Source organism: Pinus tabuliformis, chromosome 6 (assembly GCF_031772625.1).
Source record: "Pinus tabuliformis cultivar Carrire ecotype Pingquan chromosome 6, CPIR1, whole genome shotgun sequence".
Classification (NCBI taxonomy): Eukaryota; Viridiplantae; Streptophyta; class Pinopsida; order Pinales; family Pinaceae; genus Pinus; species Pinus tabuliformis.
This window is the reverse complement of record NC_142292.1, coordinates 333,661,057-333,686,696: the sequence shown is the minus strand read 5'-3', so window position 1 is coordinate 333,686,696 and position 25,640 is coordinate 333,661,057. Positions and strand designations below refer to the sequence as shown.

Below are 25,640 nucleotides of genomic sequence, written 5' to 3'. Positions count from 1 at the left end.
CATGCTTGGGTTCTTAGCCCACAAGTCCATTTGTGGTGCCACTTTCTCCAAAACCCCGAACCTAAGGGCTTGGAGTACCTCCCAAGCTACCAATTGGTTGTAGTGGCTACAACCACCCTCCAAAATTTTGCCTTAGCTTCCTTTTGGAGCCTCCCTACCAACCATCCTCAACAGCATGCCTTGTACTGTCAAATACATGAGCTTCAGTGGTTTTCTAGCAGATTGCCAGCATGTGCATGATAGCATGCTTCACTCCCCTCACAGGTTGTTTCTCCGAACTTGGTCCAGTTGCAGGGTGAGCAACGCCCTTAAAAAATTGCGCAATTCTAGAGGGGAACCAGTCCTCCCTCCAGAAATTGCGCAATCCTGACTGGCAACCCGCTAGGCTCAGAAACTATGCAATCCTGTTAGTCAACCTTCCCAGTGAAAACTGCACAATTTGGCCCAGCAAGACTACTCAGCCGAGAAATTGCGCAATGATGGATTGGGGTAGCATCGGATGTGCTCTAGCCACGAAAATTAGTGGAGAAACTAAAGCGCATGAGATCTCCAAAACCCAGAAAAGGTTTGGGCAGAATGATAAAATCTAACCAGTTTGGGAGATATTAAAATAATTAATATTTTTAATGGAGTCCCTAAGTCTAAACTTAGGGAAATTAAAATATTAATGTGAATTAATATAAAACTGAGTTAGAATGGTCCAAAAGTCATGGATCAAGCTAGATCGAATCTTAGCCGTTGATTTGGGACTTAGTCTCGGTCGATGAATTGTCAACGAGAAAACTATAAGAGGAGGCTTGAGGGTCACTTGGAGAACACACCGAGTTGATCAAGAATTCGATTTCCTGGGGCAGGGCTTGCTAAGAAAATCGAAGGAGTGATCAGAGTTGCAGCTGAGGGGCAGTGAATGCAGTAGCAGAGGCAAAGATAGTACTGAGAGCATCAGCGCAAAAGCCGAGAGAGGGTTGACGCAGAGCTAGCTATAGGCCACGCAGAAGCAGCCAGGGGCCACGCAGAGATAGCCAGGAGCTGCGCAGAGCCTGAAGAAGGCCAACGTGGGAGACGTAGAGGCTCTAGAGGCTAACGCAAAGCCCCGAGAGGTCGACGTTGGGTTAGAAAGGCTGACACTGGGCCAGAGAGACTGATGCAGACCCTAGAGGTTGACGTTGGGAGATTTCTTGGGGCTAATTGGGGCTAATATCTGTCTCCGACTGAGAGGTACTACTGCCGAGGGCATTCTCTGTTGGGTGAGCCATTTTTGGCACCCAGATTGTATTCTGAAACTACTTAATAATAAAACCCTCAAGTAGCTGCACCGGTTTTCCCACATTGGGTTTTCCCGGGGACAGTAGTCCAAAAATAACGATGTCACTTGTACTTGTTTTTCCTTCAGTTGATGATTTGTATGTGCTGAGACTGTAATTGTGTTTATTTTCAATATTTACATGGTAAATAACTTGCTAAATAACAAAACAAGTAGGAAGAAATAAATCAGAAAGTACAGGAAGGATTTCTAACAGATAGACTTAGAAATTCCAACATGATCTCAGAGGGTAGTTGCAGATCACAGAATAACTGAGGGCATCAGCCGAGCAGAGCAGCAGCAGCAAAAACAGTTGTCTCGAGTGACAAAAGTTGTTCCTAGCGGAAAAATAGTAAGGGGTGATGCAGTGCCTGTGTCATCAGTCCAAGCCTGGAAGAGGATCAGCGCAGTGGCAAAGAGGAGCAGACCTGACCTACGCAGTGCTCAGTCATCTTTCTCAGTGAGGAAGGATTGACGCCCATGGCCAGGAGGTGCGGATTTTGCTGGTGTCGGGATTGCGCAAAGCCTAGAGGCTGTAACCTTCAGTTTGTTGGGGCATAGGAGGTTGTGGGTAAGTTGCAGAGTGAAGCTGGTGGGGTATTGTGGTCAAAATAGTACCTAACAGGGCAAGACCAAGGAGGAGGGAGTTGTTGTCGAGGATTTCTAGACAAGAAATCCGGATCAGTGGTGCAACTGCACTAATGATCGGAGTGAGGGCATCTCGACATTGGCAGAGGGGTTTCCAAGAGGGAAATCGAGGTTCAAAGTGAGTCACACCGAGAACTTTCAGGAGGGAAGTAGAGAGACTCAGAAGAGTCGAAAGAGGAGTAGTGAAAATCAAGACAGACTGGACGGAGTCTCAAACTTTATAGTCTAGAAGGCCAGGATCTTGTCCATTCTAGATAGGAATCGTCTCAAGCACTTCTCGAACACAATAGCGATCCCAGTTGACCCGGCTGAGAACGAAAAGAACGAGGAGGCAATGGCGAGGGCCAAGAGCATCATCCTTGACGGGGTCAAGGACCATGTAGTACTACATATTGCTGAAAAGGACACGACAAATGCGATGTGGGAGGCCCTAACGAAATTGGATCAGCATACTTCTGTGCAGAGGAAGATGCTACTAGAAAATCAGCTACGGTCATACCAGATCCAGAAGGGAGAATAGATAGACACCTTCCTCAATCGATTGAAGGAGATCCGGGATCAGCTGACTTTCATAGGGGCCATGCCGGATGGGGAGATGTTGGTGAGGACCGCATTGAACGCAGTCTTAGAGGATTGGGAGGTATTTGTCCAAAGCATACTGGGCAGGTCGACCCTTCCAGATTGGGAGGAACTGTGGGCAGCTCTTTGTCAAGAAGAGATCAAAAGGCTAACAAAGGCGGGAAGCAACAGCGAGGGGGTCAGAATCAAGGAGGAAGAGGAGGATGCTGCCCTAGCATCTGAGGGAAAGCAGGAGAAACGGAAGAAGAAGGACCTCTCCAAGGTCAAATGCTTCCACTGTGGGGAACTGGGTCACTATGCGAGCCACTGTCTGAGGAAGAAGAGCAAGGGAGAGGCTTCTGAGACCAAAGCTGAGAAAGAAGTGGAGACAGATGATCACTGTGCCATGAGTGCTCATGCGCCACTTGGGAGGAAGTGGGGAGACATCGAGCTGTAGTCAAACGAACTACAAACGATGAGGGGCGGGATCCTCGAGGTACCCAACCTCTTGGATTATACCTTGCTACGAGAGCCCCAAAGAGGAGTAGCAGGATTGGCGGATGTCGGTAGAGACAGATGAAGATGGAGCGACAGAGGGAGCTATAGTGCAGGACTCCCAGGACAGCGTGAGGCAGCAGTGCGAGATGCATAGAGTTTTTGTAAGAGCACAAAGGTCAGAGAGGGAGCACTTGTCAGTGATAGAGGGAGCTTTAGCATCAGTGTTTCTAGCCTGACAGAGATGTCAGAGTTGGGAGATCAGTTACTTACTTCTTAGTAACTTAGTTGCAGTGCAGCAGTTAGCAATGGCAGTGCTATGGGCAGCACAATGCAGCATGATGAGAAAGGTTGCAGTGCAAATGCAGCAGTGGCAGTGGCAGGGCCATGGGTAGCAGTACATGATGCAACAGTGTATTGGATGTTGGGCAGCAGGCCTAGCATCAGCACAGGGACTAATGCTAGATGATCAGGGTGATGCTCAGTGAGGAGTATTACTAGAGCACAGTCGTCGCTAAGAGGGAGTGTTGATTTTGGGGTAGCATCAGATGTGCTCTAGCCACAAAAATTGGTGGAGATGGTAAAGCACATGAGATCTCCAAAACCCAGAAATGGTTTGGGCAAAATCTAACCAGTTTGGAAGATATTAAAATAATTAATATTTTTAATGGAGTCCCTAAGTCTAAAATTAGGGAAAATAAAATATTAATGTGAATTAATATAACACTGAGTTAGAATGGTTCAAAAGTCATGGATCAAGCCAGATCTAATCTTAGCTGTTGATTTCGGACTTGGTCTCGGCCGTTGAACTATCAACGAGAAAAGTATAAGAGGAGGCTTGAGGGTCACTTGGAGAACACACCAAGTTGATCGAGAATTAGATTTTATGGGGCAGGGCTTGCTGAGGAAATCGAAGGAGTGATCAGAGTTGCAGTTGAAGGGCAGTGAATGCAGTAGTAGAGAGGGAGAGATAGTACCGGGAGCGTTAGCGCAAAAGCCGGAAGAGGGTTGACGCAGAGCCAGCTAGAGGCCATGCAGAAGCAGCCAAAGGCCACGCAGAGGTAGCCAGCAGTTGCGCAGAGCTTGAGGAGGCCCAGCGTGGGAGACGCAGAGCCCCGAGAGGCTGACGCTGGGCAAGAGAGCTTGACACAGACCCTAGAGGTTGACGCTGGGAGATTTCGTGGGGCAGATTGGCGCTGATATCTGTCTCCGACTGAGAGGTACTACTACCGAGGGCATTCTCTGTTGGGTGAGCCATTTTTGGCACCCAAATTGTATTCTGAAACTGCTTAATAATAAAACCCTCAGATAGCTGCACCAGTTTTCCCACATTGGGTTTTTCTGGGGACATTAGTCCAAAAATAATGGTGTCACCTGTGTACTTGTTTTTCCTTCAGTTGATGATTTGTATGTGTTGAGACTATACTTGTATTTATTTTCAGTATTTACATGGTAAATAACTTGTTAAATAACAGAACAAGGAGGAAGAAATAAATCAGAAAGTACAGGAAGGATTTCTAACAGATAGACTTAGAAATTCCAACACGCAATTCTGGGCAGTAGTGAGTTGCTCCTCCCAGAAATTGTGCAATCCCTCTGGGCAGCCAGCCCAGCTCCCTCCCAGAAATGTGCAAATTTCTCCCTCGGGCAAGCAAGTTGTTGCATGTGCCATCGGGTTGACTGGTTCCACCCGGGACCGAGAAAACTTGACTTGCATGCATGGGCTGCTTTTTCCCGAAATCGCAAAATGTAACAAGCAAAAAACATCCCTATATTTTAGGGAGCTATTTTTAGCAGCTGGAGGTTACATGGAAAAATCGTTTTAGAATCTTTCCTCCAAGTGTTGCTTTTTCCTAGATTTGTGGCATGTGCGTCATGAGCCTCAAACTTATTTATTCGATGCTTCAAAGCTCACTTCTTCACATCAATCTTGGAGCTCTAACATCCCACAACACATCCAGGAGTCTTCGACACATATCCATCTCAGCTATTTCCGGATAAGTCCGCTTAACTTGTCTTTTGCAGTTTTTCTGTCGCTTTTTGTGTTTTAGCTTGTGAGAGTGTTGTCTGCATGATTTCTGTGAACAATTGTTTTCATTTACATGCATATTAGCTTATATTAGTGTCGTTTCAGTTTTCGTTAGCATCTCACTGTTGTCGCATGCATGACACTATTTTTCACGAACGGTCGTCAATTCAGCGACTTGCTTCACACACATGCATGTTGTTCCCTTTTCTCAATCTTGCATTCACTGTTTGCATGCACGATCATCCACCCGTGCTTACAGTCAGTGTCGCCATGCATTCACATCCACATTTGCTTTTAGATGCCCGTCGGCGGGTCTGGGCAACCTTGCCCCCGACTCTACCTCACCAAGACAGCATTGCACAATCCTGAGAGGGAAGGCTCTGCCTTCCTCCCTGAAAATGCGCATTTTGCCCAGTGACTATCCTCTAGCCTTGCATTGAGCAATTCTGAGAGGCAGTGACTGTTGACCCAAAAAATTGCGCAATGCAGTCACTGAGCCTACAACCCTTCCCAGCTGAAATTGCACATTGCACAATCCCAGCAGCCAGCAGGCTAGTCTACATTTCGCATTGTGCAATTCCAGTAGCCAGCCAGCCTCCAGAGAGCTCGGACTGCATTTTGCACAGTTCCGACAGCCAGTCTCCCGGCCTCCCAGGAAAAATTGCACAATCCTTGCCAGTCAATCCCCAAATGTGTTGCATGTCATTCCTCAAGTTTGCTTTGGTTTTAGCTGACAGATTTCTTGCCATGCATGTTGCCATGTCTCCAAATCTAGCAGGTGTTCGTTCGCCTCTCAGCAGTTCAGGATCAATGGCCTCTAAGAGAGCAGGATCAAAGGACACCGACAGAAGTGCAACTGGAGCAGCAGTTGAGCGAGTGTCTACAAGTTTGCCGATCTATGAAGACACCAAGCTGATTGTAGACAAGGACATCAAGCTGAAATGGCAAGAGGTCAATGATGCATTTTCAGGCACATTTGGGGAAGACCTCGAAGACCGCCAAGTCTATGTGAACATTCACAAGTCCAGCTTGTACCGGATTGCATGCAGGTATCCTGTGTTCCCATGCGCGGACATGATACATTGGATCGTCTCGCACACTGATCCCGAGACAATGACATTGAGCAGTGTCAGCGAGACGAAGATTGCTACCTTCAGGGCACAGGATTATGAACAAATGTACCATATGTCGAAGCCAGTGATCACCATGGAGACACCCTTCAGCATACCCAACAGCAATGCCAACTCCAGGGATATCTTGATTCTTGAAGAACTGGGTAAAGGAGTCGGCTAAATTCAGGATGACACCCAACCAAGTTTACAAGACAAAGATACTGCGGAAAGCGTATCAATACTTGGTCATCTTTGCATGTCGCTTGTATGGCCAAGAGAACACAGAAACCTTCCCACAGAGTTGGGTGATCGCGTTGGACCAATTGGCCAGTGAAGGCAAAACATGCAACTGGTCTGACATGTTGGCTCTCAAGCTGAAGGAACAGGTAACAAGAGCTCAGCAGCTGCCCAAAGGTTAGCAAGCAAAAATCTACATGTTTGCTTACATCTTGGATACAATCTATGCCTGTCAGGAGTTCCCGGGCTTGAAGTGGGCATGGACATCGGCGGAGACCTCTGTGAACACTTATTGTAAGATGTTGTTTGAATGCAGCTTCAGAGGAGTCATCACACAGTTGTCGGATCATTCTGTCACCCCAGTGTACAAGATGATATTTGAGTAGGATCCACCTTGCATGTCGAAGGCAACAATGGAGGGATTGATCGACATAGCATATTGGTATGCCTCACCGTCCGACACCTTCATACGGATGTACCGCACGGAGAAGCCTTCGCATGTTTTGCCGAAGTTTGCCTTGGACAAGCTCGTCACGCAAGAAGTATCATACCACATCTCGGTAGGCCTGTCAGCGAGGCTACACCGGAAGAAGAAGGCACCTTGGCCCGCTCTTCCGTTGTGGATGGGGTTATACAAGATATGGAATTTCAAGCATGCAGATGTCGAAGCAGAGGAGATCAAGAAATATCCTTTTGACGCCCAAAGCTACAACCCGTATGACCTGCACTGTTCTGTAAAAGATCACTGCATGAGAGTACAGTTTCAGTGGATCCGCGGGGCGTGTCATTGGGCAAAGGAGGACCCATGGAGATATTGTTACAACTTCTTTAGGCCCAATGAACCAGTCGGCATCGCTGTGGAATGGTTAGCGAAGCAGCATGAAGCAGCATCCAGGAGAGCACCAGTAGCGGCAGCAGCAGAGGTAAACATACCAGCGCGTGACAAAGGCAAGAGAAATATTGTCGACAGCACGGAGGCAGAGCAAAGCTGCAATTTCAGAGCAGGCCCACTTGTGCAGAAAGCAGCGTTGGCCATAGAGGCAAAGAGGCAACAACGCTACAAGAGGAACACAAAAAGGCAGAGAGAAAAATGGAGAATGGAGGAAACAAAGAAGGAGTTGCATGAGCTGAACGAGCAACTCCAGAAGGAACAGGAGCTGTGCAGATTGGAGAAGGAAGCGCAGCAAGAACAAGTACAACAGGGGGCGTAACATGTACAAACAGATGAAACTGCGCCCGTACAGGTAGTCAACTCATCCGAACAGCTGGCACCAAACAGACAGGGTGAGCAATCGCAAGAGCAGGACTTCGCTCAAGAGATTGAATAAGCAATTGAGTAAATGGATACGGATATGGAGCAACAGGAGTTAGAGCAAGACATCGACTTCATGCCTTACCAACAAGAGGTCGACCCACCAGCTTCACCGGATCCGAAAGCAGAGCAAGTCCCAAGCGACCAAGGAGACACTGAGATCCTTGGAGACATATCATTTGACGAGTCGCGGCATAGAGTTGTGCAATCTCCCAGAGTGTCTACTCAAGATGATCACACATCTCCTGCGCAGTTTGAGGAACGAGTGATTGTGTCTGACATGCGCAAACATCCAGCAGCATTGGCCGATGATACTAGAGCATATGTCGAAGCCACTAGCTCGAGTGTTTGCTTCTTGATAGCTGAGAGCTCAAGCAGGGAGGAGAACTAGTTACAGCATCTGCCCAAGCGGAGTTGAGAAGGCAATACTGGATGAAGTATTGTCCCTTGAGACAGCCATGCGGGTGTTGTATTCCATGTTTGGTACCATGCATAAGGTAGTTGTCCATCTCAATGGTTGGCAGCAACGATGTGCTAAGAGAGCACGTATCTTGTCAAACGTGCATGTTGTCGTTGATTACATGCAAAAATGGACAATGAGATACAAGGGAGCCTCGTTACACTTGCCCAGGATGATGAAGCCCAGAGCGGTTGAGTTGAAGGCACGCATCCAGAGTCATATCCGAAACTATGAAGATCTCCTGCAACTCATCACTAGTTTGCAGGCTTCCCATGCATGGGTATTCAGGAGTATGGATGTTGTTGTGCGCACACACAAGATCCTATCTATTGGGACACTCATCCAAGCAAAGACAAAGGCACAGGTCTGATTGGAGCTTGACTCGTACTTTGACGAGTTGATGCGGATAGCCACCAACCCAGACTTGGTGATCAGTGCAGAAACCATGCATCAGTATGTTGTTGGTCCGACCGCACTCAAGACAATGATACACATGTTATCATACGAGTTGGACAGAGGAGCTCGAGCAGTGTACCGGATGCTATGGACGCAAGAGTTCCTTTCCAAAAAGATGTCACCTTAGAGCACACAAACACCATCGTAGACTATTGAGCTTGGCATCAGTTCGCTACTGTCGACCACCGTGAGGATGTCGAGGAACTGGTCTTCCCACAGTTGTTTGTGTCATAATGATGTCTTGCATGGCTTGCTCAAGCCTATTTTGTCTCACATGGGTACATGTGCAGATTGTATGTGATGTCTTGTCAAGTGGAAGTTCAAGTGTCGATAGTTGGATGTAACAGTCATAGAGTAGATGAAGAGTCACAAGGATAGATGAACGGTCACAAATGGAAATGTCAAGGGCCACCCCACCCTTTGCTATAAATAGTCCCTCATAACTCATTGTAAAGGCTTTTGGTCAGCCAAGCTTCCGATAGGAGTATCTTAGAGAGAGCTTGGACAGTATTGTAATGAGCCTTGGCTTCTCCACTGTGCAGAACTAGTATATCTCTTTGGAGGAGCAGGCAGTAGTGACTGTAATGTTTTGTTGTCGGAACTAGTGGTTGGTCATGATTGTATTGTATGACTGGAACTTACACATCTTAATATAACATAGCCAGCACGTTTCATGCATATGTCGCATTGTATTTTAGCTATCTTGTTTACTCTAAATGATATATGTATCTGTTTGCTTACGCATGCATGTGTAGCTATTTTTTGTATATGTATGTATGAATCTTACTTAAATGTGTTGTTGGTTTAACCATCACTATGGATTGCTAGCTTACTTGCCTTCCATGTTGTGATCCATCTTTGCTCGTGTGTTCCCTTCTTAACTCTGTGCTTTCATAGGTTTCAAAGGGGCGCACTCACCTCACCCTCCGTGTGTTAGAACTGCTCATGCACCTTCCTTGACTTGCCGCATATGTCACAAGGTACACCGTTGCTACCAACAGAGACATCTTACTTGCCTCTGTGCGAAACTGCGGTCAAGGAAATACCTTACGACCCACTGTTGGGACTCCTACACTAAACAGTCTGAGGTCTAGTTGGGACTTCTTACCGGGGAGATCCCCTGACATGTTGGCGGGTCCAGCACCGTCAACACAATTTCAACACTCCCTCTTAGCGAGGGAAGTACTTCTAAGACTAGGAAGTAACTCGACATCACTGTCATTGCTAGCGACACTAGCCAAACTCCCTGGTGCCCAAAAAACTAACGAACCCTGAAGCATGAACTATGCCCGTCTCAAAAGTGTCACTAACACTAGAAGCCTCTTGCTTCTTCTCTTGAAATGCTTTCAGGCCATTCCACGATTCCTTCTTTCCAATTGTAGAAGCACTCTTTCTCCCCACTGACAACACGCTCTTCTTAGGCTCCACATTCTCCCTTTGAACCTGCAAACTCCCGCTATAACCCGGTTGCCTTTGAACCTCTAGAACCTGGACCTTCTCTTCCTCCTTCTTCTCATGATCTCTAGACTTTCCCGTCAGCCTATATGGACCATGATCTCTAACTCCAATCACAACACTTGCAGAGCTAGAGCCTTTGGGCCTGAGTCTTGCCTTCCCACCCTGGAACAGCAGCAAAAACCCATTCTGCTTCATCGGTGAGATAGACAACAAGTTATATCTAAGTTCTGGTACAAACAGTACATCCTGAACTCACATCAACTAGCCTGACTCCATCCTGAATGGAACGACACTTGATCCTCTAATCTCTTTCTGACTCTTGTCGCCCAACACCATGTGCAACTTCGAGTCCCACTCATCTAGAGTCTCGAACACATCCTGTGAAACTATCATGTGTTTCAACGCACCACTGTCCACGTACCATGCAGCCTCATAGACGGTACCCTGAGAGAAATAAGAGATCAAAGCGAAATCCTCACACTCCATTCTCCTTGATAGGTCATTAATCTCAGTAGAAGTGGCGTGATCTGCAACCTGCTTCCCTTTCTTCTTCTCATCATCTCCCTACTTCTTCCTCAGATACTTCGTCGAATAATGACCATACTCATCACAGTTAAAACACTTAAGCTTACTCAAGTCCTTCTTTTGCTTGCCTTTCATTCTCGCTACAAGAGCCACATCATCATCAAAAGGCTTTTTGTTAGGATGACGATCCTCGTCTTGCAATTCTTCCTGAATGAAGTCATCCCACAACTTGTTCCAGTCTAGCAACTTATCTCAGAAAACAATCCCTTTGATGAACAACTTCCACTCTAGAGTAAACCCCTTCAAAGCAATATCCTCACCATCTCAGAACCTGAAACAATCTCACCGATGGTGATAAGCTCATCTCGAACCTAAGACAACCTCGTCAAATATGAAGTTACCCATTCACCCTATATCATCTTGGTGACCTTCAACTTATCTTGTAACACCAACAGCCGGTTCTCATTCTTATTCTGGATCAAATCCTAAAGAGCTTTCCACATCTCATGGACAATCTTCTTCCCAGAAATATGAGGTATTAAAGGATCCTCGACACCATCTAGGATGATCAACTTCGCGTTCGTATCTAACTCTTCATACACTTCCAACTCCTTAGGGTCAATTGGTTACTTGATCTCGTTCTCAGCAAAGTCCTAAATCTTGTTCACCATCATAACCAACTTGATCCTTTCCTTCCATGGACCACTGTTGGACAACCCTTCCAACCTGTCCTCGTACAGAAGACCAACCGACAACTTCGACATTGTTGTGAGCTCTTCAACATCAATGTGACCAACTCCCTCTTAAGTTGTACTTCGTTGTGCACACTTTGATTTACCAGCACTTCAAAGTAGCTTCGATACCATGTTTTTCCATGATACTGGATTATGGTCTTAGAAACACTAACACTACCAATCCAAATATCACAACAAACTACTTTGCACAGAGAAATATAAACAACAATAAATCAGGACGTGCACAAATATAGACAAATTTTTACAGTTTTCAACAACTCAACTTAGTTATATTAACAAACTATAACTAAGTACCAGGGATAATGGCCATCATACATCCACTGATACAACAATACAAGCTAGGGCTTTGTTGTGAACAACTATGATAACCAAACTGCCCTGAGCAAGATACACTGACCGTCTAGTTGATGTAGTGCACAACCACAGCTCCTCTTATTCGTAACCTGAACACATCTGTTGGTTTTTCTACTCCCAATTTGTAGCTTTGCCTCTATCGATGGTCCTGCTCCTTTAGGTCACTAAACACGGCTTACAAATCTGCCCTTTAGTTGAGTTGGTCCTGCTCCATCGATGCATCACCACATAGGGTATTTTGTTGAGTTGTTCACCACAACTCCGTTTGTGAACAAATCTTAACTGACCATTGCTACTCCTGAGCTCCTTTGGGACTTCCTCTCTCTAATGCCTTCCTACACTGCTCCAATGAAGACAAACTTTGGGTTGGAGTGTTGCCACCTATCACTACAAGACGTCCTTCTCCAACAATGAACTTTAGCTGACTCACTTAATTTTCCTTTGTCCTTCAAGGTGTCAACAGTAGAGCCTCCAACCTTCACCCTCCTTGCAGTTGTCAATGTCCTGTTTGGCAACTGATCTAGGGCTACTTTGAGCATCTACTTGTTTCGCTCCAACAGCGTTAAGATGCCCAATCACAATCTATCCAACCTGGACAACTATCCACTAGCAACAATTCAACTCAAACCCAACAACATATACCTCTTTGAGTTGGTGCATTTGTTGTAGGGTCTGTGGCCTGGTTAGGGCTGATATGATAGTCACTTATGCTCTATTTCCTGCTCCAAAACCCATCTACACAGTTGTGGGCTCCCTCAACAATTATGTTGCCTTCCCTTGTTGGCCCTTAGGGCTGTTGAAATTTCTAAGTCTATCCATTAGAAATTTAATTTGTATTCTTCTAGTTTATTTCTTCTACTTGTTAAATTCAAACAAGTTATTTAAAACATATAAATAACGAAATAAACACAATACAGTCTCAACATCTACAGATCATCAGCTGAAAGAAAACAAACACACAAGTGACACCATTATTTTTGGACAAATGTCCCCGGAAAAACCTAATGCAGGAAAACCAGTGCAGCTATTATGAGGGTTCATTATTATGCAGTATTTCCTTGACTACAATTGGGTGCCAAACTGGCTCACCCGACAAAAAAAATAACCGGTAGCAATACCTCTCTATTTGGAAACAGGTATTCAGAAAACTTGTCCCACGAAACCCTCTTCAGCAATTCTGAAGCTCTGCGCTGGCCCTTCTGGCCTCTGTGTCAACCCCAAACCCCTCTACGTCAGCCCTCTGAGACACTGCGCAGCCTCTGGGACCCTCTGTGTCACTTCAACTGCTCTCTGCGTGGATGACGCAGTCCCTCTGGACTTTGTGTTGTCTTTGTTGGGCCCGGCGTGGCCTGCTCTGGCTGCTGCTTCTCGCTCTTTGCCTTTGTGCTAGTCTCTCTACACTGACTTTGCCTCTCTGACCAGTACTCACTGCCCCTCGCTGCTGATCACTAATTCGACTTTTCTTAGCAACCTCGCTCTAGCAAATCGAATGACTGATCACTCTGGTGTATTCTCCAACTGACCCTCAAGCCTCCTCTTATATTTTTCCTGTTGGTCCTTCAACGACCGAGATTACATCTCTAATCAACGGCTAAAATTAGATTTAGCTTGATCCATGAATTTTGGAATCTTCTAACCCAGTTTTATATTAATACCCATTAATATTTTATTTTTCCTAAGTTTAGACTTAGGAACTTCATTAAAAATATTAATTATTTTAATATCTCCCAAACCGGGTACAATCTGCCCAAACCATTTCTAGGTCTTGGAGATCTCGTGTGCTTTAGCCTCTCCACCAATTTCCATGGCTAGAGCACATCTGAAGCTGCTCCAAATCAACAACCCGCACCCCTTTCAGGCCTCTCGACCACCTCAACCAGGAAGATACAGGACCTTTGGCCCTCCTGCTCAAACTATCCTGAAGTGTGGCCGTTTAGAGGAGAATACCACCACAAAACTCACACCAAACAGCTCAAAAAACCCACAAAAATACGTGGGCTACTCCTAATTTGAATCTGCCCAGACAACACAGAAAACTAAGCAAGACAAGTCTCCTTTTCCTCTCTTGTTGAGCTCCAAATTCCTGCGGCCTATTTTAGAAGTGTGTTACTTATGAAATGTTGCACATTAGATATGCCTTCTAGCCTCAACATCTCCCTCTTTTTATATGTTTATCCTTGGGCTTTAACGAATTGCATGAGGGCACACTTCTAAGCCAACCGACTTGTCTTTGTGTCACTTGTCTTTGTGAACACATAAAAAATTATCATCTCCATTTCTACAAGGCATCTCTTGGTGCTTCAAGTGGCCCCTTTCTTCTCTCAGGGTGCCCTACATTCTCCAAGTGCCAAGTGTCCAAATCTCCTAGTGGTTCCACACTCACAACCTTGAGTGCAAAGCCCACATGCTTGGGTTCTTAGCCCACAAGTCCATTTGCAGTGCCACTTTCTCCAAAACCCCGATCCCAAGCTACCAATTTCAACACAAGTGAGTTCGTAATTTTAATGAACTCCAATTAGGTTGAATCTGTTGTTTCATTTGTATGATTGAAATTGGTAAATTTGCTTTCTATTGAATTTACTTTGTTAATACCTTAGCTGTGTTTCTTTTCAACAGACGTAATTCTGCTCGGAACTAATTGTCTAATTGCTAAGGTAAGAAAGATTAAACGAACTTCTTCATTTGCCCCCTTGTGCCCTTCTTGCTTAGTAAGAGAAATATCTTGCAAAGTAATTTCTTTCCTTGTACCAAGGCTTCAAAAACTTCTTTTGCACATTAAATTAAACGTACGAACTAAGACAATCCAAGGATATCCAAAGAACAGTATCCACGTCATCCATATCTATAGCATAAAAATATGAATGTAACACACATATTTATCCATGGTAATGTTCAAATCTTTAAAAATTTGAGCATGTTCACCCTCAACCATGTGCTTTAAATATTATTTGCAAGTACTTGCAATCTTTTAGCAAAGTTAACATTGATGAAATTATTTTTGCAACAAGAATGAATAGAAACAATGAGCTTCTTTTACTGAATACATTCATGAACCTCTAAAATGAAGTCGTCACATGAAAATAAATGTATAGTGCGCTTCTCCTTCTTCACAACATGAGACCACTTGATTAAAAATACATTTTCATATTCTTCATCTAAAAGTGTCTTCATTTGTCATCGTTAATGTTGATCCGAGATGCCTAGCACTTTACCTCCAGGAGGCTTTCAGATTTCAGGCCCGTTTTCTCCAGCCTCCCACCAGACCAGACACTACGCAGAAGATCACGGACTTCTTTAGGGCGCTACCCTCAGCACGGGGCACCAAAAGAAACATGGACCATCCCACTGATACTGAAAACAGATCAGTGCGGTCCCGAAGGGGCCGACCCACCAGACTGCAGCAGCGCCCCATGATTAGTTCCACCCCAGGGAGGCGCCATAGAACTTCCAAGCGGCATCATCGACAGCCCAGCGTATCTACAAGACAACAGACTTTGACAAGCTTCCCTCAGTTTTCTTCTCTCGACCTCCGATGTTAGGAGTAGGGGATAGTCAGGGGATCCCCCCCCCCTCTTCTTCTTCTTCTTCTTCTTCTTCTTCCTCTTCTTCTTCTCTTTCATCTTTGCTTCATCGCAGCGCCCTGCTTCGAAGCTGAGAGCTCCTTGCTTCTTCATTTACATTTTAGATGTATTTCCTACTTTTAAAGAAATGTTAAAGGGGACCGTTTGGTCCACCGACTTGCATAATGTAATCATTGTATCCGACAGTCCCGTTGACATACTATGGTCATTTGTTGGACATTAATAAAATTATCTTATCTTATCTTATATGATTCCATCACCATTCAAAGAAACAAAATCCCAATGTTTCAAAATATTACCCATTTATCCTTTACTTCTTTGACGTATTCTTCAATACTGAGGCCATCATCTTTTCCTATGAAATCATCCTGCTTCTGAAAAACCAAAACATAAAACTAAGGTTTAACAAAAATCACCTACTTTTCAATGGATTCTTTTATGTAGTTATGGTTTGAGTGGATGAACATAAAATGATCAAAACTTCTGCAATACTTCTTGGATTGACTATTATGACCACACCTACGAAATGCCATGGCCTTTCTAGATCTATTGGCACTGCTCTGATTGAAATATATGCAATATCAAATGATATTGAATCTGCAAATCGTGTGGTCGTCGCTGGAAAAAAACCCTTAAAATAGTTAATTTTAAATCAGCAAAATTCGACAATGTTTCAAACATGTGTTTCTTTGGAAGGAACTCAAATATATAGCTAGTTTCTTCAAATTCTACACCAAAAGTTTTAAAAATCAAGCTAGCATTGTCGTCCTCTTTTTTCTATCAAAAATTTGCAAAAGGAAAAATATTCTCCCACTTTCTGCCTTAATGGATCAAAGATAAAATATAACCCTTAACTTGAAAATAAACCCTTGCGCTAGAGAGATGCCAAAAGATTCACAAGGAACAACACAAGAATGTAGAGGAGAACCCTAAAGTAGGGTAACACTATTACATACTCATTATGGAAGGAACCACTCAACAAGCCATATTTGCTACACAACAATAAATCCAACACATTCAATATAATGTCACTCTTCGTATTTAAATCTTCTCATGAGTATTCCTTAGGGACTATGCCAATTACCAGTTATCATTGTTTTATTTCCGTTTAATTACATAGTGAGCCTATTTATTATCCATAAACTACCAAGTGGGCCTGTTGCTGCAAAATCTAGCAAGTCAAGTGAAAGGACTCAGTAGGTGAAGGCTCAGACCCTATGGCAACAATGACAAAGGGTTGTCACTGTCACCTCAATAACCTTCCTCCTAATATTTAGTGGGATTTCAACCATAGTGGAGGCTTCCCTATGCCGACTATAATGTATTCTAAAATTAGGGCTCAAGGTGACTTATTTTTTAAAGTCTAGGTAATGGATAGAGCATTTGGCAACACCAAAGATGACCAAGGTATTCAAAGGTAGGGTTCAGGTTCTTTAATGTTAGACCAATAACAAGGCTGCTATAAGTTAGGGTTTGAATGATACTCAATATTATGGCATGCAATGGCATATAGCAACCTAAAAAACCCTAAAACTATGTTGCATGAAAGTTTTCGAAAAGAGTACATTTAGAAATGTCACCTCCCAAAAAATGGAAGCGTCGGCCAAAACATCATATATATATATATATATATATATATATATATAAGTGAATAGCACATTATCTTGTAAGAAAAAAAGCAATAAAGCTAGGGTTGAAGCTCTCTAATGTTAGACCAATAACAAGGTTGTTATAAGTTAGGGTTTGAATGATACTCAATATTAGGGCATGCAATGGCATATAGCAGCCTAAAAAAATGATAAATCCCTACAAACTATGTTGCACGAAACACTGAAACACTTAATAGTTTCTGAAACGAGTACATTTAGAAACATCACCTCCCAAAAATGGAAAGGTCGATCGAAACATCATATATATATATATATATATAGACAAGTGAATAACACATTATCTTGTAAGAAGAAAAAGGAATAAGGCCCATAGATGACAATTTGGAAGCAAAACCAACTCTATATTAACCCTCGTAGATGATTACATGATATTCGTGTTTCGACCGTGTTTCAGAAATATTTCTATGTTTCAGGTACATGTACTTCCCGAGACATCAAATTCTGAGGTGTTTTGTTCAACATAGCCTACAAATGATATTCAACAAGAAAAGGACAAGGATTCCCCATAGGCACTAGGACTAACTAAAGAAAATATGATTTAGGGTTGTTAGAAATGTATAAACAGCAATAGATTAAGGTGACAACAGCCCTTCTAGGGCATGTAAGGCAACATACTATGCTAGATTTGGCTTTTAGAGAGTTTGTATAGATCAACCTACAATTTAGAGCCACTTTCAAGCAATAAAACAACACTTTTACACACAAATCTGCACGTAGACCCTAGCGGCTTCCTAGCCATCTAGAAAAGAGAAAGTTTAGGGAAATTTTGTTAATTTGGAGGTGATCAACACACTCTTAGACCAACACCTTAACCTACAAGGGCTAATGGAATCTTAATGGAACAAAATTACCAAGGATCATGATGGAGTAAGGGAGGGATGCTCTAGTGCATCCACTTCTAAACCCTAGTTATTATTTTGCGAGGGACAAATTAATTATAAGGCCTGGAAACAAAGAGATTCCTTATAGGGTATGAAGAAAACAAGTTTACATGTAATTATGAAGCAGTTTCAACAATGATAAGCAATTAGACATGGAACAAGAGAAACCCTACTTTAAAAATGAAAGCATGCAAAATATTGATAATCATCAATAAAACTTACAAAATCTTCCACAATAGCACTTCTTTCAATCTGCTTTGGAGAGGTCGAATTCAATGTGTGATGATGACAATAGAAGTGGGCAAGATGCTCTATTTATATAAGGTTTCTCCCACTCACTTTACAAATAAAATGACTAAAAAGCCCTATATACTAGTTGATGTCACTTTAAGTGTTCCACAAGGAAAAGGTTACAAGACAACCTCATAGCTCAACACAAAACAAAATATGCCATAAAAGCCCACGTGTGGGAATAAATGCATCAAAAGTATGACATCATCATCCAAATGAGCCCAATAACCCACCAAAAGGTGTGATAAAGGCTAATGAGTACTCCATTCACCAAGGTGCAATCTCAAATGTCATGTGAAAGACTCAAAAGTCACTCAATGCCAACATGTCATGTCCATGGTGTTGATTTTCTAGTGCAATCAAGACTAGTATAGTTTTTCAAATTTAATAATTACTTCCAATGATACAACTAATCTTCTTTTAGCATTCCAATCATTAAGCAGCTATCCATGAATAACTTCAACCATGATCTGCAACAGAGAGGCCAAATTTCGGCCTGAGGTAGCTCAGAACAGGAGGCCAAAATTCGGTCAAAGCCTCAGTCAAATGAACCTCTAAAATGCTCGATCAAAGCCTCAACCAAAACTATGGTCAACCCAAGTCAACGAACCCAGAAACAGGAGCAAAGTCACGGTCAAACAAAGTCGAAGATCCCGGAAATGTTCGGCCTCCAAAATAGTCAAAGAGCTCGGTCAAACAAAAGCAATCTCTTCAAGTCAACGTAGGTAAAACAAAAACTAGAAGTTGGTCAATGCAGAATAGAAATGTCTTCTTTGTCTCCTTCGCGCATGTGGATGTCTCCTTGTTATTTCAGATCGAATGATGAGTGAGTGATGGATGCCAAATGAAGTCCAACGAGCTCTTATTTATATGTGTTTTAGGAGATGGCTTTTCCACATGTGTTGTCGACTTATGCACTTAAGGCAGACTTGGTCAAATGTCAAAATATGCATTTTTCTCCATGATTTGCTATACTGACCATAGCTACCCATTTTTCAACACTCCCTCTTAGCTAGGGAGGTAATTTTCATTCTCTCTCAAGGACAATATCCCAAACCAATCCATAGGTCACTCAGCCACAACGCAAGGGAGATATCACAAGTACAATCTCTCTCTCTCTATCAAGATCAATCTCCCCAACCAATCCATAGGTCTCTCAGCAACTTCCCAAGGGAGAGATCACGTGTCTCATCATAAGGAAAGATACATAGCATCCAGCACATCCATAAGCCAAAACCAAATGGCATCGAGGTCAGTGCCAACTAACCAAAGGGATCAATCGATGAGGCTTACCCAAACATATGCACATGGTACATCTCCCTAACCACAAACAAGGTCTCTCAGTCCATGACCTAAGGGAGGAATCCTTGTCTCAATCCCCGACTATATAGTCTCTCGGTCCACCACCTAAGGGAGAGAACTCGAGATCAATCTCCTCAACCAATCCACAGGTCTCTCAACAACTCCTTAAGGGGAGAGATCACAAAATTAGTGTCCTCGACCAACTGGTCTCTCAGTTGTCATGACCTAAGGGATCGCTCTGTGCCTCAGAACCAAGCTCCCTAACCAGTCTCATTGGCCTCTCAGTCAATTGACCTAAGGGAGTAACAATCTTCTTGACCAATCCATAGGTCTCTTAGATGCAACCTAAGGAAGATTGTCAATCATATGATGTTGTACGATCAATGCTCCCTCTCTCTCAGAGAGGTGTTCTCAATAACTCCAAGTTCTCTGAAATAAAACAAACTTCATCCTGGACAACGGCTTTGTCAACACACCAGCAACCTGCTCATCAACAGGGGACATATTCACGCCTCACAGCTCCCCTCTGGACAATATTCCGGATGTAATGATACTTGATCTCAATGTGTTTGAACCTATCATGAAAAAATGGGGCTTCACATAGCTTTGATTATCACAATATATAATGGTCAACTCCATCACTTGATCAAACAAATCAACAAACAGCTTTCGAAGCCACACAGCTTCACAACAAGCTGAACATGCAACTATATACTCAGCTTTAGCCATACTTAGAGCAACAAAAGTATGCTTTCTACTAGACCATGAAATCATAACAAAGCCTAGGCTAAAACAAAATCCAGAGGTGTTCTTTCTATCATCAGAGCTTCCAACCCAATCAGCATCAGTGAAACCATTGTAATGTTCCAAATCAAAATTTACAACAAATAACAGAGATATGTACAAGGAAGCGGAAACAATAAACAAATTCCAAACATGCACATCAAAATACACAAGAAACTAAGCCAAATAACAAAGCCATTTTATTAATGCAGGAATCTGAGTACATAAAGTTTAAACGGCAAAGAATAAACAAATACCTACCTATCATCAAAAGCATTGCCTATATTAGGATCTTCATAATTGATATCACCCTCTAAGCATTAAAATAAGATAGAAAAAAATGTAGCATGTCAAGTCAAGATTTTGTTTGAGTGATGGGTACATTTCTAGTAGGGTCATGATACAGGAGTAGAACAACCAATATCACTAACATCAAGGTACATAGAGGGCTTGGTGCTCTTGATTAAATACTAGTTCCATACCCTCGTACATGAAAAAATCCAATGGAAACGTTGCAGTCCCCCCAATTTTGAAATCCTGAAAAATTGTTATGTTTGTTGGATTTTGAGTGAGATCTGAAATTCTACTTTCTCCATATGAAATCTAATTAGGTCAGAACCAATCTCAAACATCTTGAGTCATTTCATTGTAATTTAAAAAGATGAAAATGAAAGATAGGGAGAATGTCACTTTTATAATTTATTTGACAAGACCATGAATTGCATAGCAATACTAAGGCCATAGGCTTAAAAATTTAACATTACTATGAAGTGCATAGCAATACTAGGGCCACAGGCTTAAGAATTTAACATTACCATGAATTGCACATCAATACAAGAGCCATAGGTTTAAATATTAAGCTAAGCCACTCAACAATTCTTTTTTTTAACTGTGTTTTGGAATATCTTTGGTCAAATTGTACAAAACCAGACAGTTCAGTAGAAAAACAGCCGGTTCAGTATTGAACCAGCAGGTTCCATTACAAAACCAGTCAGTTTGACACCAAACTGGGCATTTTTGGTTCCAAACCTCGAACCGGACAGGTTTGACCCCCAAACCAGTCAGACCAGTCAGTTCCACTGGTTCCAGTCCAGTTCCATTAACACTGGTCTCTAGGAGTACATTTTTCAATAAAGATAATATCAAGAACCCATGGTGCAACAGCATGACCAAATTTTGTTAAAACCCAACCTAATTTAACAGTCAAATTCTTTTCGTAACCACATTTATTCTTTCAATATGCTCCATCCAAGGTGCAACAGCATGACCAAATTTTGTTAAAACCAAACCTAATTTAACAGTCAAATTCTTTTCATAACCACATTTATTCTTTCAATATGCTCTATGTACTATGCCATTTAAATTTTAACTGCAAAATAACTTCTCAGAGATGAAAAAACAACCTAGCAGAGGATATCAAGTATAACACATTTGCAATAATACCTCAGATGGTACCATGGAATCGTCCTCCACAGAAAGTACATCAGAAGCATCATTAAGTATGTTCACCTCTGCCCTTGCCTTATTTCTACTCTTTTCAGATATCTTCAAACGTATTTTGCCTCTATGCTGATCAATGTCTGAATCACTTTCTGAATAAGAAACGCTCACACCTTCATGTTGTTTGTTCTTATAGAATGATGGCTCCTGTTCAGTATCTCTACTGTGCTGTCTAGATTCTTCAGCAGAAGGGCTTGTTGCTAAATTAGAATCGGACTCAATGTACCTTACTGCTGATTTATCACGACTCCAGTCTAAAGATTCTTTTGTGTTCTTTGTGTTATTTTCATTGAATTTTGCATGTTTCCCATATTGTTTGTTATCAAGGTCAACTGCCAGCAGTATGCAAGCAAATGGAAACAATAAAGACAGACAAACAATTATATTTCACAAAGAAAATATGCACAAACACTAATTGACATCCAACAAAAAACCATCTCACTTACCAGACAAGGTCTCAACTATCGAGAGAGGACTCGAAAACATGTAAGTCTGTCAAGAAGGTAATGACAAAGAGTTGGAAGCTTCTTTCCTTCATAAAGTTATACAAAATTGAGAAGAATCCAGCAAATTTGAATTAAAATGAATTTAGTGAAAAACACATGCACCTGTGAATCAACACTCAAAAAATCCCAGACTTCAATAGATTCTGCTACATTTGGAAGTATGAGCAAATCCTGCAAAACAAGTCCATGGGAAACAAGTCATTTCAGACATATTTATAATATACATACAGGAACTTAAATTTCTATCCTGTATTCATCCATCATGCTGGACACTACAGCGGATGAAGACATTGATCACATTATGTATTTCTCAGGTTAGATTTAAGGGGGCTTCTTAAAGTTGCACTGATTTTATGCTTGATTTTAATGAAACTTTGGAAGTTGTAACCTAGAGGATCTCTGAGAGCAAGGTCCAAGGAAGGATGAGCATGTATGGAAAGCAAAACAAAACTGAACAAAGTCAAAGACTATGGAACAGACTCTGCTTCGAACAAAAGAGACAATCTATGGGGGAAGCACTTTCCACAGAACAGAGGTTAAGCAATTAAGTGTAAGAGGAACATAAAATCAAAATTTCACCAAGCAATGTTGATGTTAATACTAATGAATAAATCCAACAAATCCAAAATCTTTCTGAACATAAACTCTTGAAATAAGGAACCTTAGGTAAGTAGTGAATATGATTGATCATTACAACATATCAAAAAATATTAAAATGAGGAATACATGGAATCAAGATAACAATTTCACTTTCATTATACAGTTGGATTTGGAAAAAATTAGACAGAAAGCCTCCTCGTGTTCGGGAGATGAAGATGAAGGCAAACCTTTACATAAATTACATTATTATACAAGCTGGAAAGCTTATATTAACCATAAGGGGGCAAAGCACTCCAGAGTCCAAATTTAACTAAATGATAAATCCTCCTTGTAAAAGACAGGCAGTCCCTGTTTGTATATGAACTTATATTGTAGATAAAATGTATTAATAAAATATATATTGATAGGAGAACAATTTAATGATTGATGTTACTGATGAGGGGCCACATTATAAATACTAGGCGGCGTGCCCTTTCATATGAAGAATCTTCTCTTGTTGATAAGACACAGCTTTACACCTTTTCATATATATTATTTATTATTATTGGGTTTGTTACATTGTTGCCCTCTTAAGGAATTCATTGTCCAAAAAGCATAATAAGCATGATTCTGTGTGGTTGCGCGCATCGCTTATTTATTTCATGGGTTTGAATTCAACATGTAGAGGTTAGTCTTCTTCCTTGTGGACCCCCACCTCTTACCTCTTTTCCTTTTTAATTTAAATATAAATATTATTATTATTATTTTAAATTTACTTTTATTTGTTTATTTATTTCTATTATATTGTAAGTCTTATTATTAATCTATTTTTTTAATTGATATATTATTCTAATTTCTTTATTAACCTGTCTTATATTTTTTAACCTAAATTTTATTATACCACTAGCCATAAGGATGGTCGCATCATTTGGAAACTTTCGAATTTTATTTCATACAAACGATGTCGTACAGTAGGGAAATAGGGTTGGTGACAATGCACTTCAACTTCCTGTATCTAGCCAAAGAACTTGTGTACACCTTCAATTTCGACTTCCTGTGTCTAGCCAAAGAACCCGTGCACACCTTTGCTAATGCTTTCAACAGGATTAGCAAAGATAGCTTAATGGTCAATGCATGGTTAAAATAGTACAGACTGCGTCCCGGGTTTTATTCAGGTTAGCAGCGTAGGACTGTAATAGAATCTGCACCATCTTCATGTTCATCTTCAGACTCGGATATATTGATTTCTGTTGTTCTCTGAAGGGGCTCACCTCCAAGAAAGTCTCTAATTCTAGATGTTGTTTTGATCTCATCTTGGATACCAGGTTTGATGGAGTTTATAACTTCATTTGCCTTAGGTGTTCTGCTTTCGTTTTCAGGTAATACATTTTTTGGGTAAGCAAGTGCATTTAGAGTCCAAACGCATTTTAAATCTGGAGCTCTGCTTGCAAAATGTGCAAAACTCTTTGAGTGCCCTCTTTTCAGTTAGGATCTTCTCAATTTTTTCTCATATTCATCCTCGCCACGTTGTTTTTGTTCACATTTCTTCTTTGCCAATCTACAGAGAATGTTCTCTCCATCGCTATTGTTGGTTGCCATCAACTCATTTGCAGAAGATGTTGATGCATTGGTCTCGAGGAAATCCATACACTTGGAGATTTTATCAATTATGTCGGCAAGACAGTGCATATGAACTTTTTAATCAATAGACCCAATAATTAGTGCCTCTGCATTTTCTGAACCCCTAAGAGCAACAGAATCCGAAGTCAGGTCTGCAGGCAATGTGTTGTTAAGAATAGAATTAGAACCTTCCTCCATTGAGGATAGATATTGTTAGAAATCCACACACCCCAAGTATGGTCTATGCCTTAGCTAGGAAACATAAACACACTAGCAGTGCCTAACATTAAACAATTTTGCACAGCAAAATCTTCACCAGTAATTAGATCAATATAGTACACAATATTTTATTGCCCAAACATGTTTCTTACAAGTCCATTTATAAGAAAACCTCAGGCATCCCGTACCAAGGATAATGGCCCTTTACATCACTGTACAATGCCTAAAATATCAGGTCAATCCTTTGACCAAATCACCTAGGGCTGAGGCCAAGTCCCTTAGGCTCTCATCTACCAAAAATACAAAACCTACAACGCTTAAATAATATTGGTGTACTTACCTGGGCAAGTTCTTTTAGCCCACGGTCCTCCACTGTTGATGTTGTCCCTTGCAACCAGCCTTCTTCACCTTGTTTTTAGTTTCTCCCCTACCTGCAACAGGCCCTAACAAACCTCCCTTTGGCTCTCAGTCTGCTCCCTTAGGCTGTGGCCTGTTCCTTATCTTATGCTGCAACAGTAACTAGGGCTCGGTTGTTCTTTTATTGCTATTGTCCTCCCTCAACCACCATTACAGGCCCTCTCCCACCTTTAACGTACAGCAAGCCTCTCGGCCCTCCTTGTTTCAGCCCTCAGCCTCGACATGTCCTCCTTCCAAGGTCTGCAGTCCTATTTCGGACTGCAGCCCTGCAGCCTAGGGTGGCAGCTGCCTGCAACCAACCCTAATCAGCTCTCCAACAAAGCATTGTTGCCTTACACTTGTGTGTCTCCTGCGGCAGAGCAAACACAATTTGGACCTCTTCCTTTGCTTGTTGTGGCTTCTTTGTTGTGCCTCAACCTTTCTTTTTTAACATGCAACAGCTCCTTTGCTACCCTTCTTCACAAGAGAAATGTCCTTCTTTCTCTTATCCTAAGCCTCTCCATTGGCTTGTATATTTATACTGTGAAATTTTACTATTGTTGCAGTTACTGGTTATCATTCTCCTATCAAATTTGATTATTTGTCTTCT

At 42.1% G+C, this 25,640-nt stretch overlaps 1 protein-coding gene across 3 annotated transcripts in view; it reads right to left on the bottom strand.

Annotated features, from left to right (window-relative positions):
* Positions 1–25,640, bottom strand: part of LOC149258661 (phox (PX) domain-containing protein) — a 279,551-nt gene that overhangs the window by 165,150 nt on the left and 88,761 nt on the right. For 2 of the 3 annotated variants that reach the window (XM_089415651.1, XM_089415646.1), the window contains exons 8-10: positions 22,319–22,387; positions 22,157–22,202; positions 21,654–22,042 (exon numbers count right to left, since the gene is read on the bottom strand). In XM_089415651.1, the coding sequence (XP_089271777.1) occupies positions 21,654–22,042; positions 22,157–22,202; positions 22,319–22,387 (504 nt within the window). The remainder of the gene's footprint in view (positions 1–21,653; positions 22,043–22,156; positions 22,203–22,318; positions 22,388–25,640) is intronic. The other variant, XM_089415650.1, reaches the window with a different exon arrangement.